Source organism: Carassius auratus, chromosome 8 (genome assembly GCF_003368295.1).
Source record: "Carassius auratus strain Wakin chromosome 8, ASM336829v1, whole genome shotgun sequence".
NCBI classification, from domain to species: Eukaryota; Metazoa; Chordata; class Actinopteri; order Cypriniformes; family Cyprinidae; genus Carassius; species Carassius auratus.
Genome location: NC_039250.1, coordinates 2,180,812 through 2,197,479, shown reverse-complemented (window position 1 = coordinate 2,197,479; position 16,668 = coordinate 2,180,812). Strand labels below are relative to the sequence as shown.

Here is a 16,668-nt window from a genome sequence, read left to right as displayed (position 1 = left end):
TACATTTATTTGTTTTTTTTTTTACTTTAACTAAAAACTGTACTATTTGACAGTTTTTCCCTGTATGTAGTACGGCAACTTATTGTTAACCTATTAACAGTTTATTCCGTAGCGTTTTTACAAAATTTTACTACAAAATTGACTACAAAATTACACTTTTTTTTTTTTTTTTTTTTTACAGATTTCAATTTATTTATAAAGCACAATTAAACACAACTACCGTTGACCAAAGTGCTGTACAAAGTGAAGACAACAAAATCACAGATAAATAAACACAACATCAGACCAGGACAACATCATTACCCGTCATATAGTATCAGACAGATCAAATAAAAACGGTTTTAACTCATCAGTATCAACAATATCAGTCAGCAAACTGTTCCAGAGTCTATGGAAAAGGCTCAATCTCTAGTCTTGAGGCTTGATCTAGGAGCCACTAAGAGCCTCAAGTTGACAGACCTAAGAGCTCTTATTGGATCAACAATGAATCAGAAAGGTAGGATGGTGCTAACCCATTTAACGACTTTAAAACTAATAACAGTACTTTAAAATGTATCCTATACTGCACAGGTAGCCAATGGAGTGACTGGAGGACAGGAGTTATATGTTTCCGTTTGCAAACTCCTGTAAGAATCTAGCAGCAGCAATTTATGGAAAATTATGATATTGCAATTGCCTTGTGGTACTAACACCATTTATTATTCTTTCAAAATTTGTAAATGAAAGGACTTCATTTTTACCAGGGTTCGCAGCTGATAAAAGCTGGACTTCACAACTTGATTGACCGGTCTATCAAGTTTTAGGGCACTATCCAACACCATGCCCAGGTTTTTCACACATGGCTTACCATAAAGTGCCAGAACACCAATATTTACATCTCCTGTACCATGTATATCAGAGGGGGTAAACATATTAAACTCATTGAGTTTTACTCTCATTCAAACTTGAAAAATTCGGAGACATCCATGATTTGACATCCAAAAAGCAAGCAGCCGTCTGTTCTACGCCATTTTTATGTTTAAGAAGAAAATATATCTGTGTGTCGTCTGCATAACAATGATTATTTAGGCCATACTTTTCAAAGATAGTAGCAAGAGGGAGCATGTATAGAGAAAATAACATAGGAGCTAATATGGAGCCCTGGGGAATCCCACAGGTCAGTGGTACAGAAGATGATTGAAATTTACCAAAATTGACAGAAAAACTCCTGATTGTCAGGTAAGACCGAAACCAGGCTGAACCTCTGTTCTAAACTGGATAGTAGAACATTATGATCTACTGTGTCAAAAGCAGCTCTTAAGTATGGGTTGAACCAAGAGATGTTTCAGATACTCAGGAACGACTCCTAACTCAAGACATTTGTTGATAAAATAGACCATTAAGATACCAGGAAGTGAGGAGGTGAATGCCACATTCCCTTCTGAGTTTGATTTTGTAGCACTTCGGTGGAGATTCACAGATTTAAAAGTATTTGGCGGTTATATACTAAAAGTGATAAAGTGATGTGTAATATTGGGTGTCAGGTCTCAAGTTCTCCAGTGTCTCATGATCCTTCAGGGATCATTCTATTATGCTGGTTTGCTGCACAATAAACATTTCTGATTATTATCAAAGTTAAAAAAGCTCTACATTTACATCTAATCATTTAGCAGACACTCTCATCCAAGCGACTTACAAATGAGAACAATAGAAGCAATCAGACCAACGAGAGAGCCAAGCCAGCATGTGGTTTTCAAACTGATCCTGTGAGAACCCCCAGCACCCCTCATCTATCACGCCTGCTTTAACTCATCAGCTCATTAGTAGACCTAGATCTACAATAGGTGTGTCAGGGAGACATGCAAAATGTGAAGTGCTATGGGTGCTTGCAGGACTGGTTTGTAAACTACTGGTCTAGAGGGTGGAGATATGGTTAAAACCAAATCTAACACTTTATTATTAGCTGGTGCTGACAAAATGAGTTTGTTCATTAACATAAAAAAGCAGCGCATAAATATTTACATGTATTTCTTCACCGTTTCAGTTTATCAGGAAGACTCTACAAACGAATAAAAAAACACAAGCAATTACAAAAAGAGCCATTTTATAGCTTAAACATAAAATAAAACTAAAGTACAAGCATCTTCACTTAATTGCTAGGTCATCCATAAGCAATGATTTATTAAAAAACTTCCAATAAAAATCTCATATCAAAAGTAACATATCATATAAAATACAATCTATTTCATAAACATTGTAGTCAGTAACTGATAATGTAAGAAAACCTGAGGTAACATTAACTGAAGTACCAATCATAGAGATCATGAGCTTCTTTATATTCCCTGTTTCGTGCTACATAGTCACAAGCAGTGCAGATAGCCAGAATAAACTCTTGTGTCTGTAATATTAAATGAGGACTTGGAGTGAGATGTTTCCTCCAGTTAAAGTACTTGCGATATGCATCTTCATTCTTGTCCAGATGATGCAGATATTCGGCTAGTGACTTTGCGTCTGGGAAGTCATTGACATGAATGAAGGACTCGGCAGGAACAAAGTTCTCATAGTTTCTTCTCGGGGGACCCAACACCACAGGGACGGTCCCCGCAGCGAGCGGCCCGTTGATCTTCTCAGTGATGTAGTCTTTGTGGACGGAGTTTTCAAAGGCAAGGTAAAATTTACAGCTGGCCAGGGTTGGATAGTAATCATTATAATCCAGGAACCTTGCATAGGCCTTTCCGAACAAAGTCACTTGTATGTATTTGCTGAATTCTCTATAAAAAACATTCCTTGTGTCAACACCAGTTGAGGGATCATTGTTACTCACAATCCAACAAACCAGTTTGTCCTTTTTGGGAATCACAAACTCCTCATTAGGTTTCTTTCTGGTCATCAAGCGCATCCGTACAGGAATATCAGCATCATGTCTGTAGCTGAGAGTGAGATTGAACAGGTTTTCCAGACCTGGTATCTTTTTGGTGTTGGTTGGTGATTCTAGATGCAACCAAAGCCACCTTTGGAACGGAGGACGAGGAGATGGAGGGAGGTTGGAGAGATCCCATTGGATGTTTCTATGATAAACGATGACATCATCTGCGTCGTTGTAGAGAGCTCTATCATCCGTCAGATGACAATTATCAATATTGTAAAACTTTTTACAGTCACTGAAATCAAACCTATAATTTTCAGGCCACACCCATAACAGAACTATAGGTTTCTCCTCTGCTTTTTCAGTCACAGAGTTGATTTGTAAATTCTGGTCTGGTCTGAAAACTGGAGGTGGACAATTTTTTGAAGGTGGGAACCAGAAAAACACAACCCCCAGAGAGATGACTCCTGCCAGGGTCACTATTACACCCAGACGCAACAGCGATTGTCCATTTGAGTTTGCCATTCGTGACCTAGAGAGAATAACTGAAGACGGTTTATTCACTTTTACACACAAGAATTTAAAGACATTCTTCAATAAGACTAGGATCAGGTTTGTGAGAAGCAAAAGCTACACAAGTAAAAGTTAATCATTATCTTGTAATAAAATATATAACTTAATTCAGTTCCTCACCTGATTAAAAGAGAGAGAGAGAAATAATCTGTAATTTGGTGTCCTACAGTTTCAGTCAAAAGAAAAAAAAGGGTTGTCTTCAGGTTTGTGACACCTGGAGGTAGTGCCAACGCTTGGGAAGCGATACGACACGAACCAATCACAATTCAGTATATGATATCACTATGACATCACCTGTAGCTGAGGGGCTAAGCAGGTGGTGGAGTTGATCCGTGTGTGCCGGTTAAAACACCAAACAAAGAAAGGGATCAAATTCAACAGGAACATTGTTTCATGCATACAGTATGTAGAGGTGGAGCCAGCTTCGGGAAGTGCATTAACCAGTTCTGAGATTGTGCACATATTACAGATGAGCATTAATACTGATGCAGAGCAGTATCATCTTATGTCCTTTGACGGGTAAACAACACTCATGGTTGTGGTCTGCAACAGACAAATAAATATATATTCAAAAAAAAAAACAGTACAGTCCTTTGATTTCCGCAAGCAGAAAACGCAAATCATAGAATCCTGTCATAGTTTTTTTGTCCAATTTTGGTTGAATTAATAAAAAGCAGGTCATTAAATTTAAATCAAATCACAATATAATAGTGATTTGAATAGTATCTGTGTAATAGTATCTGTAAATATTAAGCCACATATTATTAATCATGCATGCTCTGCGTTTCTCTGTTAAAGGGATTTTCATTTCTCTTTGGAGTGTTACAAGCTCTTGGTGCATAAAGAAGATCTGTGAAGTTGCAAAGACTAAAGTCTCAAACCCAAAGAGATACTCTTAAAGTTAAGACTCACCCATGCCCTCCTAAAACGCAAGTAAAGAGATAGATAGATAGATAGATAGATAGATAGATAGATAGATAGATAGATAGATAGATAGATAGATAGATAGATAGATAGATAGATAGATAGATAGATAGATAGATAGATAGATAGATAGAGATTTCAGGTATTTTAGTTATACAATAATACATTTATTTCAATCCCCTATTGAAAAATAAATAAATAATAGAAACCATCTGGTAATTTGTAAGGGTTTTACTTGTTATAATGAAATTATATTGGTTTTAATGGGAACTGTAATGGTGCGTGTTGGTCCCTACGTTTAATTGGTCACCTTATGTTGGTGGCTTTTGTTAAAACCATTAAATCCTAATGTAATATGTCCCAAAAACACACACTACATGATACCATTATTTAATGGTTTTAATGGTTAAAAGTTGATGGTTTGTAGTGGTATTTGTAGTGGAAATCATAAGAATTCCTGTGATGGTTTATATTGTTTTTTTGTCGGTAGGGTCACCATGGGTTTTGTAACGTTATTTGCTATAAATGCGACAGAATTGCTATAATATTGTGAAATAGTAGCAAATATTTGCTATTTGGGAGAAAATCCAGGGCTGTTTTTCACTCCCAGTCCATCCCGGGCTCCAACCCTAATCAAACACACCTGAACAAGTTTATCAATGCCTTCAAGATCACTAAAAAGCTTCAGTGTTGGAGCGAAATACTGAAGGACAGTGGCCCTCCTCCAGGATTACCTACAAACTAATTTTCATTTAAAATTATTACATAAGTAAAGTAAGTGAGCGATTGAGTCAATTAATTAATCTCTGGTTTGTGCAAGTGAACACAGAAAGACATGTCTGACCTGAAATAACACATTTTAAGGTAAAACATTATACTGCTTTATTGATGTTGTATGCTGTTACAGAGGTCACTTTTGCATGTGTGGTCACATGTGTTCTCATCTGACTCATGTAGGCAACTGTTATATTTCCTGCTTTTACCTGCTTGCCTGCGTTACTCGTTGTGTATTGTATGTCTGCAGACTATCATTTGTCTGACTGCTTAAAGGGTCATGAAACCCCTGTTTCAGCACTGTTTAGTTCTCACCACAGTTTAAAAAAATGCTTTAAAAAAGTGGTCGTGATACGGAGTGGAGGAGGGAGAAAGAGGGGAGACAGACAGCACACACAGCTTCAGGTTGTGCCACAGACATAGGCGGAGGGTGAACCAACTCCAGGGTGAGGCTTAAAGCAGCCAAATGTATTAAACATCATAAACCCGTCTTTTTAGCCAACAACAAGACATAGGTGTCATGTAGGCTAATAAAGTATGTTCAATGAGGCTTAATTTGTATTTAACATTATTCAAATTTAATAAAAACTTTAGAAATTAATAATAAGGCTGTATAACGTTTCCTTTCCAAAATTATTCGAACAGCGAATACATCATATATAGAAAGTGACATTATCAATAACTTTTATCTATTGCGAGTTTAAGCACTCTCTAAAAAAAACTATCGTTATAGTCACTGAGGCTGTAGGCTATACACTGTGAAATTAATCTCTTACTTACGTACATTGTACGTGCATCTTCGCTTTTGTTGTTTATGATGAGAGAACTTGCGGAATACAGTCAGAGAACGCGCGCGCACTCAAAACTGATGAGTTTCAGCGATGACTCATCTGAACGCCTCTGATTGGCCAAAGCATTCCTAAGCTCAACAGAATTGCGTGTGATTGGTTAAAATGCGCAACACTGTAAAAACGCCTAAAATTAAATGCTGCGCATAGGGCTGGTAAGCGATTACATTGTATCTTATTAATTACATGATGTGGTGATTAATTAATCGAATCGCAGATCATATGTGGAGAAATTACTCCCAAAAGATAATTTAAAGTCATTGTGATGTAAAGCATCAAACAGGCATTACAAAAATATTTTGTTTGATAAAATGTATTACATACTGTATAGCCTACTCTTTTGGACCATGTGAGTAAATGATGACAGAATTATAATTTTTGGTTGGGTGAACTATAACTTTAATAATTTATTTTCTTAATTTTATTATTATAACTATGAAAATATGAAATAAATTATTTAATGAAATAATACCCTAAATAATAAACTAAAACTGCAAGTAGGTGGTGGTAAATGTCTTAATGATTTAGTCATCGAGTCATTTAAACATTCATTAGATTCGTTCAAATGGCTTATTTATTCAGGAGTGAAGTAAATGGTTCTTTATGAATGGTTCATTGATGAACAGCTCTCTTTTGTTTATCTTCTGGTTAGCAAAATTGAGCAAAACAGACAAAATAATGTCTAAAATAACACAATATAAAATTCTTAACGAACTGTTGTATAAGATGAGTATCACATTTGCACTAGTGTGTTATTACACTACTTCTCATGTGATATTTCTTAACTATGTGATATCTTGAATTTTAAGGACATTTTCTAGGCTCCATTACGCAGTAAGTTGTTGCTCTGCCTCGTAGCTTTTAAACCCTGAGGATGAAAATCGACATAACCAGAGTTGTTGTTTTTTTTTCATCATCACAACATAATTTTCTCAAGATCTAGAGATAATGTTAAGTTATTTTCTCGTTATCATGAATTAATATTTTCTTGTGGTTCTTGTGGAAAATCATTCCCTTTCCATTCAGTCACTCTACATTGTTACGGGAATTACCCTTTTCTCCAAATACTACTGAAGCCTTATTGAACCACACCAGTGAAACTGGCCAATAGCATTCAAGTGCAGAAAATATGAAAGGCTCCCACTCTATATAATGCAGCGTTTGTACGTCATCTATTCAGAATCTTTTTCTTCAGCCAACCTTCTACGAGAAGTAAGAAGCCTTTCAACAAGACTATTCCCCCCTTTTCCTGGGGTGCATAATGAGATGGCGAAGTCGTGGAACGGTCCGCTCTCCAATTGAGTGCACAACCTGAAAAGGCACTTACCAAGTGGGGTATGTTAAACTCCCATCCTGTGGAAGAAGCTGTCGCTGCATATCTCTGTCCTTCAGCCGCAGCAAACTGTAAAGTGAGAAACGACACGTCTCTCCCCTCTAAACCTTGTCGCGCCACTGCAAACTTCTGGACCAAGCAGCTTCAGCACTGCACATGATGGCAATTCTCTAGCTGTATTAGGCCAAGCTGTTCAAGTCTCTGCATGAGGACGGGCTGGACCCTGAAGTGTTCAAAGAACTTCAACGTGCCACTGATCTGAATCATCACACGCCTCTTCTGCTGCTCTTCAGCACGAATGGTGTTTTAATCTCCACTGCGACAGGAAATACACAACCTCCTCGCAAGCGTGCTGTAGAGACAGTGCTCCTAACAGACCACTGGAGCAGCTTCTACGGTCGCTATTTTCTGGTACCAAAGAAAGACGGCAGACTCCACTCTTCTGTCAAAGAGCTCATTCAAAATAATTATGCTGAGTCAAATTCTCTCACAAATTGGACCAAAAGATTGGCTTATCTCTGTGGATTTAACGAACGCCACAGGCATTTCATAAGATTTGCATTTGAGGGGATAGCGTACTAATTTACGGTCCTACTCTTCAGTTTATCTCTGGCCCCTCGTGCGTTTACGAAATGCATGGATGCCACTCTCTCTCCTCTGAAGCAGAGCGGAATGCGTATCCTGAACTGTCTCAATGGTTTGCTATACTTAGCCCAATCAGAGAGTGCACTGCAGAACGAAAAGCTCAGTCCACGCTCATCTTCAGAGCTTTTAGGGCTAACTGTGAATATGCAAAAAAGCATGCTGGTGCCAGAACGTCTCTCTTTTAGGAATCAATATGCGAGCGTCTGTCAGAAGGGCGCTCATAAAAACTGATGATCAGAAATTGAGAAGTTGTGCCACATAAACTGGAGCTCTGTGCTGTACACCTAGTGCACGAGTGCTTTCTCCAGGACATTGTCCACTGTGCTTTGAACGGCTAGTCATGCACCATATCAAGTCTGCCCCCCCTCCCTGGACCCATTCCAGTTTGCATATCGTTCCAACCACTCAACCGATGATGTCATCGCAACTGCTGTACAGTGCACCAGTCACTTTGTGCAGCATTGGTCTGCTCACTATCTCATTCAGCTACCTCTTCAGTCAGTTTAAACAAAAGAACTGCTCTTTGAACCCTTTAATCAGACTAAAAAAGCTTCTTTTTTTGCACTACAATATATTTTTTTTTGCCATGTGCCTTGCGCTGCTTTATTTAACTTTATTTGTATTATGTTTTGTCATTTCCTTATTTGTATAGTTGTATTTTATATTTGATCTAAATTTTTTAGGCTCTACAGTCAAGTGTTATCTGTATGCACCATGGGTCTGAGAGTAACGCAGTTTAAATTCTCTGTATGTATGTACTGTAAATGTGGAAGAATTGACAATAAAGCAAACTTGACTTAGAAATATAGCCAACATTTAATGATTAACAATAAAACTAAGGAAAAGATGCACATTACAAATACGTTATTAAAGTGTGTCCTATACACAACATCTCCGCTTATTAACTAATAATCATGTAGGCCTACTTAAAAGATGCATAAATAAATATATATGTGCAAACAGAGTGAAGTCAACAATGGTTTTAATCAGCAGTTGGTTTTGTCACACGAAACGCTACGCAGTGGTGAAACTGTGACAAATTATGCACAAATTATAGCGATCACGAAGAAGGTCCATATTCTGTCCCAAACACGTACAGTAAAGTGCATACAACACCCCATCAGTTATATCAAAGTCCTTTTAAAACGAGTCATGTCAACCTGTGGCCTTCTTTGAAACGCCTCTCGAACATGCACGTGCAACTCCTATCTCTTTGAATTGGGAAACATCAAAATCCCCAAAACTGTTCACTAAGCTTACGATAAAATGTCATATTTAAAATCACCAAAGAAAGCTGTCAACTGTGTCATAAGTGTTATTACTTTAGCTCAAATAGTGTTATACAAGGCTAGATCAGCCAGTGCGCATGCGCAGACTTAAAGGCATCATTTCATTCAGAAGGCGGGGCTTCCTGCGATTGAGGGCAAGTGAGGGGCCATATTGAGCGTCCCCTTTCAAAACTAACATGTCCTGGGTAGTCTCTGGTTATATTCAGGTCTAAAGTGCCACCTGTTGGCTCAGTTGTGTATCTGTTTAAATCTAGATTAAAAACACATCTCTTTCGCCAATCATTCGAATAATGCATCTCATAATTTGCAACTGCAGTTGTATCTGATCAAATGTGCATTATAATTCTTTAGCTTGGGTTAAACTAATTAATTATACCTGGTTGGAACAGCAGCTACACTAAGGATGTCTCTATTTGTTTCTCTGTTTTGCAACTGAATCCAGAACACCTGAGAAGAGATGATGCCAACCCCTCAGATGATGCTAACCCTGAAACAACATAAAGAAATGACAAATATTGATACTTACTATGCAATCACATTATAATTGCTTTTAATAGTGTTCATCGTCTTGTTGACTATGTCTTGTATACATTTTTTCCCTTAAAATTACTGCAATTTGAACATAAACTGATCACCACTTATAAACTACTAATAAATATTGTAGAAACTGAATTTTCTGTAAAGTTACTTTGTATCGTAAAAAGCGCTATTCAGCTAAACATGAATTGAACTGAATTGAATTGAACTTAGAAAACAGCTTTGGTTATGTCAAGATCACGAGAACACAATTTATGTAGAGATCACTTGATTATTAAGAAAGAAAAGAAAGAAAGAAATAATCCATGGTCTCTTAGGACCTCCGTACTACTGTATGCTTTAATGTCTATATTAATAGGCTATATTAATTAAACTCTTCAGCCCATCAACAAGACCTAGACAAGAAAACAAGACCAGGAAAATGACTACAAGAGCATCGTGCCTGAAGTCTTAGTCGGACTTTAGTTTCAGTTTAGTCAATTTTTAACATCTAAACCGGTCTGTTGAACTGAAACTGAACATTTGTGCTCTGATGATGCTGGTAGCCACTTTGATAAATCTAGTTTAGGGTTATGTATGTACATGCTTTTTTGTCAGCATGTACATACATGCTTTATCACGTCTGCCTGCAGCCATTCATTGTCGATGTAGATTAGCGGGCTCGAGGTTCGTGTGCACAGAAGTCTCAGAATGATCTAATCTTTGCGTTTTTCGCTGATTTAAATAGAGTTCGGATAAGATCGGAAGAAGCACGAACTGGAATCGAGCAGCTCGTCCACACCGCTGTGTCACAGCTCTATCAGGGGATTGCAAGCGCTGGCCTTCATGCGTTTTTTTTTCTCAGAGTATGCTATTTCCGATACGATACTTTCTATTCAGAAACTTCCGTCTTCTTAGCAGACTCATATGTTGCCTAAACCTCTGGAGCTGAACTCGTTGCCACCATATTCGACAAAGAACTTTTTTTTTTTTTATCCAGAGCTCTTAAAAGCGGTAAGGACTTGAGTTTATACTACATTCATTCTAGACATGTGAATCTTGTCTAATTGAATGAGACAGATGTCAAACGTAGCAACTAAAACAACGATTAGCGTTCCACTGTGCTTTATAGTGTTTCTCAACGACCAAACATAGTGGTAGTCTAACTTGTATTTCATTAAAAATACCTTTTAATATCAAGTGTTTTAGTGCTCATTGGTGAAAAAGTCTGATCACTTCCCTTTTATCGATTTTATTTTTTTTTATTTTTTTTTAAAGATCAGATGAAGTCAAGCACAAATGGTTCGTCGCTGTGTCGTCTGGGTGTAGTTGTGACACTGGCAGGTGTCATCACTATGAGCATCATGTTTTCCATGCTCAAACCTTTACAAAAATGTCCACTGCCACCTCCTAAACCCAAAGTAAACTCAGTACAAAAATGTACAAATAGCAACAACTCTGCTAAAAGCAGCAACTCTGTCAAAAGCAACTCTGTGACTGAAAAAGCAGAGGAGAAACCTATAGTTCTGTTATGGGTGTGGCCTGAAAATTATAGGTTTGATTTCAGTGACTGTAAAAAGTTTTATAATATTGATAATTGTCATCTGACGGATGATAGAGCTCTCTACAACGATGCAGATGATGTCATCGTTTATCATAGAAACATCCAATGGGATCTCTCCAACCTTCCTCCATCTCCTCGTCCTCCGTTCCAAAGGTGGCTTTGGTTGCATCTAGAATCACCAACCAACACCAAAAAGATACCAGGTCTGGAAAACCTGTTCAATCTCACTCTCAGCTACAGACATGATGCTGATATTCCTGTACGGATGCGCTTGATGACCAGGAAGAAACCTAATGAGGAGTTTGTGATTCCCAAAAAGGACAAACTGGTTTGTTGGATTGTGAGTAACAATGATCCCTCAACTGGTGTTGACACAAGGAATGTTTTTTATAGAGAATTCAGGAAATACATACAAGTGACTTTGTTCGGAAAGGCCTATGCAAGGTTCCTGAATTATAATGATTATTATCCAACCCTGGCCAGCTGTAAATTTTACCTTGCCTTTGAAAACTCCATCCACAAGGACTACATCACTGAGAAGATCAACGGGCCGCTCGCTGCGGGGACCGTCCCTGTGGTGTTGGGTCCTCCGAGAAGAAACTATGAGAACTTTGTTCCCGCCGAGTCCTTCATTCATGTCGATGACTTCCCAGACGCAAAGTCACTAGCCCAATATCTGCATCATCTGGACAAGAATGAAGATGCATATCGCAAGTACTTTAACTGGAGGAAACATCTCACTCCAAGTCCTCATTTAATATTACAGACACAAGAGTTTATTCTGGCTATCTGCACTGCTTGTGACTATGTAGCACGAAACAGGGAATATAAAGAAGCTCATGATCTCTATGAGTGGTACTTCAGTTAATGTTACCTCAGGTTTTGGAGTTTGATTCAAATAGTGAATTATTTTACTCTACAAATGTTTTTAATAATAACTTTTATATTTTTTTATCACTTGTGTTTGTATCTTTTCATCTTCACATCCCTTTTAAACCACTTTTGGATCATAATCAGGAAGAAATACAACTATTGCAAAGACACAGACCACAATACTAACGTGTCTGTCTAGCTTGTTAACAACACTATTTTATGCACTCGTAAATGTATTAAACACTTAGTTTACATTGCATTTAATGTACAACAATCAAACAACAATAATTTTTCTTTCGACATGAAAATTCACATGTAAACGCTTTGGTCGCCGGGACAAAAGAGGGCGCCCGAACTCCGAGTCGAACAGGAAGACCGACGTTCATGACGTGCGCAGCGTCTGTGACGTCACGTGCGTGAAACGTGTTTTCAATTCTACAGCAGAGATGTTCTAATCTGTTATAAACCAGGAATGCAGTATTATTTTTAATTCGTTTTTAAACTCATCAGCTATTTGATTTATAACTCTTCTTTAGGGTTTTATTTTTTCAGCACGTCTTACGGTTTTAGTCGTTTAAATGTATTAAACGTGGTGGGACATACGTAATTTAAAGGTTTGTATTTTTTGTTAAATCAGTTTCATACAGTTTAAATACTGATTTTCAAGTGTTACTCTCTAAAATGTTACTTAAATACTCTGAATCTCTCAAATACTGTGAACTTTAAACCCTTTCAGACGTCGAATTTATTTCAGGGAATTTATTAGTTTGTCCAGCCATAAACGAACAAACAATAAAAAATTATAAAAAATAAAAAAAAAGTGAGCACAAGTTTATTTTTTTTAGTTGATTTCTTCCTGTAATCACAAGGATCCAGGTGCATACAAATGCATTTTTACAATTCTGTCCAAAAATGTTAATTTCTGTCATAAGATGTTTAACATCAATAAACATTTACCACCCCATTGTAAATTAAAATGCCTTTAGTTTCATGCATATTTTAATAGATTGTTATTCTTTAACATGTTACTTTCAGAGAACGCATTCGAAAGTAATATTCAAAATAACTATGTAAGAACCATTACTTTTCCTCAATCTAAAAAAATAAATAAAAATATGTTATGAAATGGAAATATTCCTGCTTTAAATAATGCCAAGTTATTGAAAGGGTTAATGCATGAGATTTCAAACTCAAATAAAAGTATAGAGAAAAACCTGTGTAACAATTAAGTAATAATTAAGGTGAACTAAATGCATAAATAATTAAAGGGTGAAAGTGGATTTAAATAAATAATCCACATCATTACTATAGTGAGTAGAAAAAATTAATGACGTGTGTGTGTCTTTCCACATTAGGATTTAAGAATGATTTGCAGCAGCATGATAATATTTTGGGGGTCTGTGACACAAAAGATTTAGATCCATTTAAAGATGCGTTTCGATATCTGACATTTTTCTGAAATGCTGTGCAGTGTCCTGTGTGCGTCATCATGCCGGTCCAGTGCAGTAACTGTGTCCAGAGACGTGCCGTACTCAAACGGCCCAAGACCGGACACTCTCTGTGTAAGGACTGCTTCTTCTGGGCATTCGAGGAGGAGATCCATCAAACCATCGTATCTGCCAGACTCTTTAACCGTGGAGAGACCGTGGCCATCGGTGCCTCGGGCGGAAAGGACTCTACTGTCCTGGCTCATGTGATGAAGGTCCTGAACGAACGCTACGATTACGGCCTGAATCTTCTGCTGCTGTCGGTGGATGAGGGCATCACGGGTTACAGAGATGATTCGCTGGAGACGGTGAAGAGGAACCAGCAGCAGTATGAGCTGCCGCTGAAGATCGTGTCTTATGAAGAGCTGTACGGCTGGACCATGGACACCATCGTGAAGCAGGTGGGACTGAAGAATAACTGCACTTTCTGCGGTGTGTTTCGCAGGCAGGCGCTGGACCGAGGAGCCATGATGCTGAAAGTGGACAAGATCTGCACAGGCAAGTGATCGGTGTCTTACACTGCCTTTTCCAGCTTGATCAAGCATGTGTGTGTGTGTGAGATTTGAAACATTGTTCATACATTTGCATGTATGTTTGGAAATAGAGATATATTTAGATTCCTTGAAGATCCGCTTTCAAATTATGCAAATAATGTAAAGAACATTACTTATGATGGTTTAAAAAACTAATTGTTTTGATGAATGGTCATGTTATTGTTTTGCCTTTTGTTTATGATTATTTAAATGACTTTTTTCTAGGCAATACTGTATGACTATAAAATGTGTGTTTCCTGTGGTAATGCATAAATGAACTGTTTTGTAATCAAACACAATATTTAATATGACTGAGTTTGGATACACCTACTAAACCTTAAGACTAATTTATAAGGATTTATTATTATATTTTATGGGTTTTATCTTGTTTCATCTCTTAAATTATTCTGAAATACTCTGAACTCCTAAAGAAATGAAAGTGGCAAATTGGAAATGAAACAAAAAATCATCCTCACGAAGCAGAGGACAGTAGAGTTAACACTTCTCTTTTATGGAGGACCAAGCCTGCAGAAATTAAAATTAAATATAGAAATAAATGAAACTAACCAGATCAGACACTTTTCTACCAAAGATGCAGAAATGACCAGTTCCCTCATTTCCATCTTGCATACAGAAAAGCAAAAGTAAATAAATGTATAAATAAACAAATACATGGAAAAATGCAGTATAAAAAAATTACATCATTTCTATCTATTTCCCCCATTCTTTCTTTCTGTAAGGTTTTCAAAATATAGATTTAAATGTGTGTTTTCAAGGCTGATCAGTAGAATGATGTTTGTTTTGTTTATTGATCAGGGCACAATGCAGACGACGTTGCAGAGACGGTGCTGATGAATGTCCTGCGTGGAGACATCGCTCGTCTCTGCCGCTGCACCTCCATCAGCACGGCCAGCGATGGAGAGGGTGCCATCCCACGCTGCAAGCCCCTCAAATACGCCTACGAGAAAGAGATCGTCCTCTACGCCTATTTCAAGAAGCTGGATTACTTCTCCACAGAGTGCATCTACTCGCCAAACGCCTACCGGGGACACGCTCGCGCCTTCCTCAAAGACCTGGAGTCCATCCGGCCCAGCTCCATCATAGACGTCATCCACTCCGGCGAGACGCTCTCCGTGAAGGATGGGGTGAAGATGCCGGTGCAGGGAACGTGCTCGCGCTGCGGCTACATCTCCAGTCAGGCCCTGTGTAAGTCCTGTGTTCTGCTGGAGGGCCTGAATCGAGGTTTACCCAAACTGGGCATCGGGAAACATCACCGACTGCACGGCAAAATTCTGGCTCAGGAGCCTTTGACCGAACAGGAGGAGAAGAAACTGAAGCCTGTGGACTTCTGACACAAAATCAGGAGTAGATTTTAAAAACTGGACATTTCAGTTATGTGTCCCCTGTGTTTTTAAGATTCTCTGGGATGAATGTTCTTAATGTGAGATGATTTTGTTTATTTTATTCAAAGTCTTGCATTTGTTTTATCAACCACAGGAAACTGAATCTCACGTTTTTTGTTCATGTGTATGCTGAAAAAGGGACTTTGAAAACTGCCATTAAAAACCACAGATCTTGTTTTAAAGACGGACACATACTTTTTCCAAATTATAGGAGAAACTTACAAATGATCTTTATGATTTTTTATTTATTTAACCTATTTGCTGTCACTCACGTTTTTGAAGATAGACATGAATGTGCATGATACAAACCTCAATTTTTATAATTCATGACAGAAAACATTTTGTAACATGATTTTGATGTACCATTTACATGGTAATGCAATGTCTGATTTTAAAATGGGTTTTGAAGGATGAATTTTGAGATTTTATGTTTTCAAGTGATATATAACTTCTGATGATTTCTAAAATGTGACAGAGAAAAAGGCAACGAAGAAGTCTTTTTTTTTAAACAAAGGTCAAAGCTCATTTCGTAATTTAGATTTCTGAGGGTGCACTCTTGTCAGAAATTCATCTTTTACTTTTCCTACATAATTTTTGACAAAAAATATTGGTAAAATATATATTTGGGAGTCTTAGACCTTTCCAACGATATATAGTTTGTCAAGATTAGATTATATTTGATTGTAATATAGTATAGTCAACGTAGGTGTCCCGTATACGGGACGGGGTGACAATTAACAGGTTAAACAATATTCATAACAATAAAGTTACTCATCATTTCACCATTCTGTTTTCCTGTTTTTGGATCATTACTGTAATTCATGTCTCATTTATTAAAAAATAAATTCATTATTGTATTCATTTTTCGTAATTATTTTTTTCAAAGGGAAATTATTTCTTTATGAAAATGAAATAAATAAATAAAAACTTAGTTCTACAGTTTGTTCTAAAACAGACTATTTTTGGGTGAAATATTAACCTAACCAGCTTTATTCAGTCAATATATATATTTTTTCATAAATGAATTAAACTGAATACATTTAGTTGCACCCTAATTTATA

The 16,668-nt window shown here is 37.3% G+C and overlaps 2 protein-coding genes across 7 annotated transcripts; one reads left to right on the top strand and one right to left on the bottom strand.

Annotated features, from left to right (window-relative positions):
* Positions 1 to 211: 211 nt before the first annotated feature.
* Positions 212 to 5,976, bottom strand: LOC113106951 (alpha-(1,3)-fucosyltransferase 9-like). Of its 2 annotated transcripts, none has more exons than XM_026269028.1 (3): positions 5,901 to 5,976; positions 3,539 to 3,961; positions 212 to 3,390 (listed from the first exon to the last, which is right to left on the bottom strand). In XM_026269028.1, the coding sequence occupies exon 3, from the start codon at positions 3,368 to 3,370 to the stop codon at positions 2,276 to 2,278; it is 1,095 nt and encodes a 364-aa protein (XP_026124813.1). In that variant the 5' UTR covers positions 3,371 to 3,390; positions 3,539 to 3,961; positions 5,901 to 5,976; the 3' UTR covers positions 212 to 2,275. The 2 variants fall into 2 exon arrangements, with proteins under 2 accessions (XP_026124813.1, XP_026124812.1); XM_026269027.1 differs by having other exon boundaries at positions 212 to 3,377; positions 5,901 to 5,975.
* On the top strand, positions 5,069 to 15,953 carry LOC113106950 (cytoplasmic tRNA 2-thiolation protein 1-like). Of its 5 annotated transcripts, none has more exons than XM_026269026.1 (3): positions 5,069 to 5,206; positions 13,656 to 14,169; positions 15,021 to 15,953. In XM_026269026.1, the coding sequence occupies exons 2-3, from the start codon at positions 13,674 to 13,676 to the stop codon at positions 15,554 to 15,556; spliced, it is 1,032 nt and encodes a 343-aa protein (XP_026124811.1). In that variant the 5' UTR covers positions 5,069 to 5,206; positions 13,656 to 13,673; the 3' UTR covers positions 15,557 to 15,953. The 5 variants fall into 5 exon arrangements, with proteins under 5 accessions (XP_026124811.1, XP_026124807.1, XP_026124808.1 ...); XM_026269024.1 differs by lacking the exon at positions 5,069 to 5,206 and adding an exon at positions 10,292 to 10,761; XM_026269025.1 differs by lacking the exon at positions 5,069 to 5,206 and adding an exon at positions 12,207 to 12,798 and having other exon boundaries at positions 15,021 to 15,952.
* Positions 15,954 to 16,668: the final 715 nt, after the last annotated feature.

Coding starts and splice junctions, on each gene's coding strand:
- LOC113106951 (XM_026269028.1), bottom strand. CDS start 3,370: ATGGCAAACTCAAATGGACAATCGCTGTTGCGTCTGGGTGTAATAGTG.
- LOC113106950 (XM_026269022.1), top strand. CDS start 10,675: ATGTTGCCTAAACCTCTGGAGCTGAACTCGTTGCCACCATATTCGACA. Junction 10,762..11,030: donor ATCCAGAGCTCTTAAAAGCG/GTAAGGACTTGA, acceptor TTTAAAGATCAG/ATGAAGTCAAGCACAAATGG.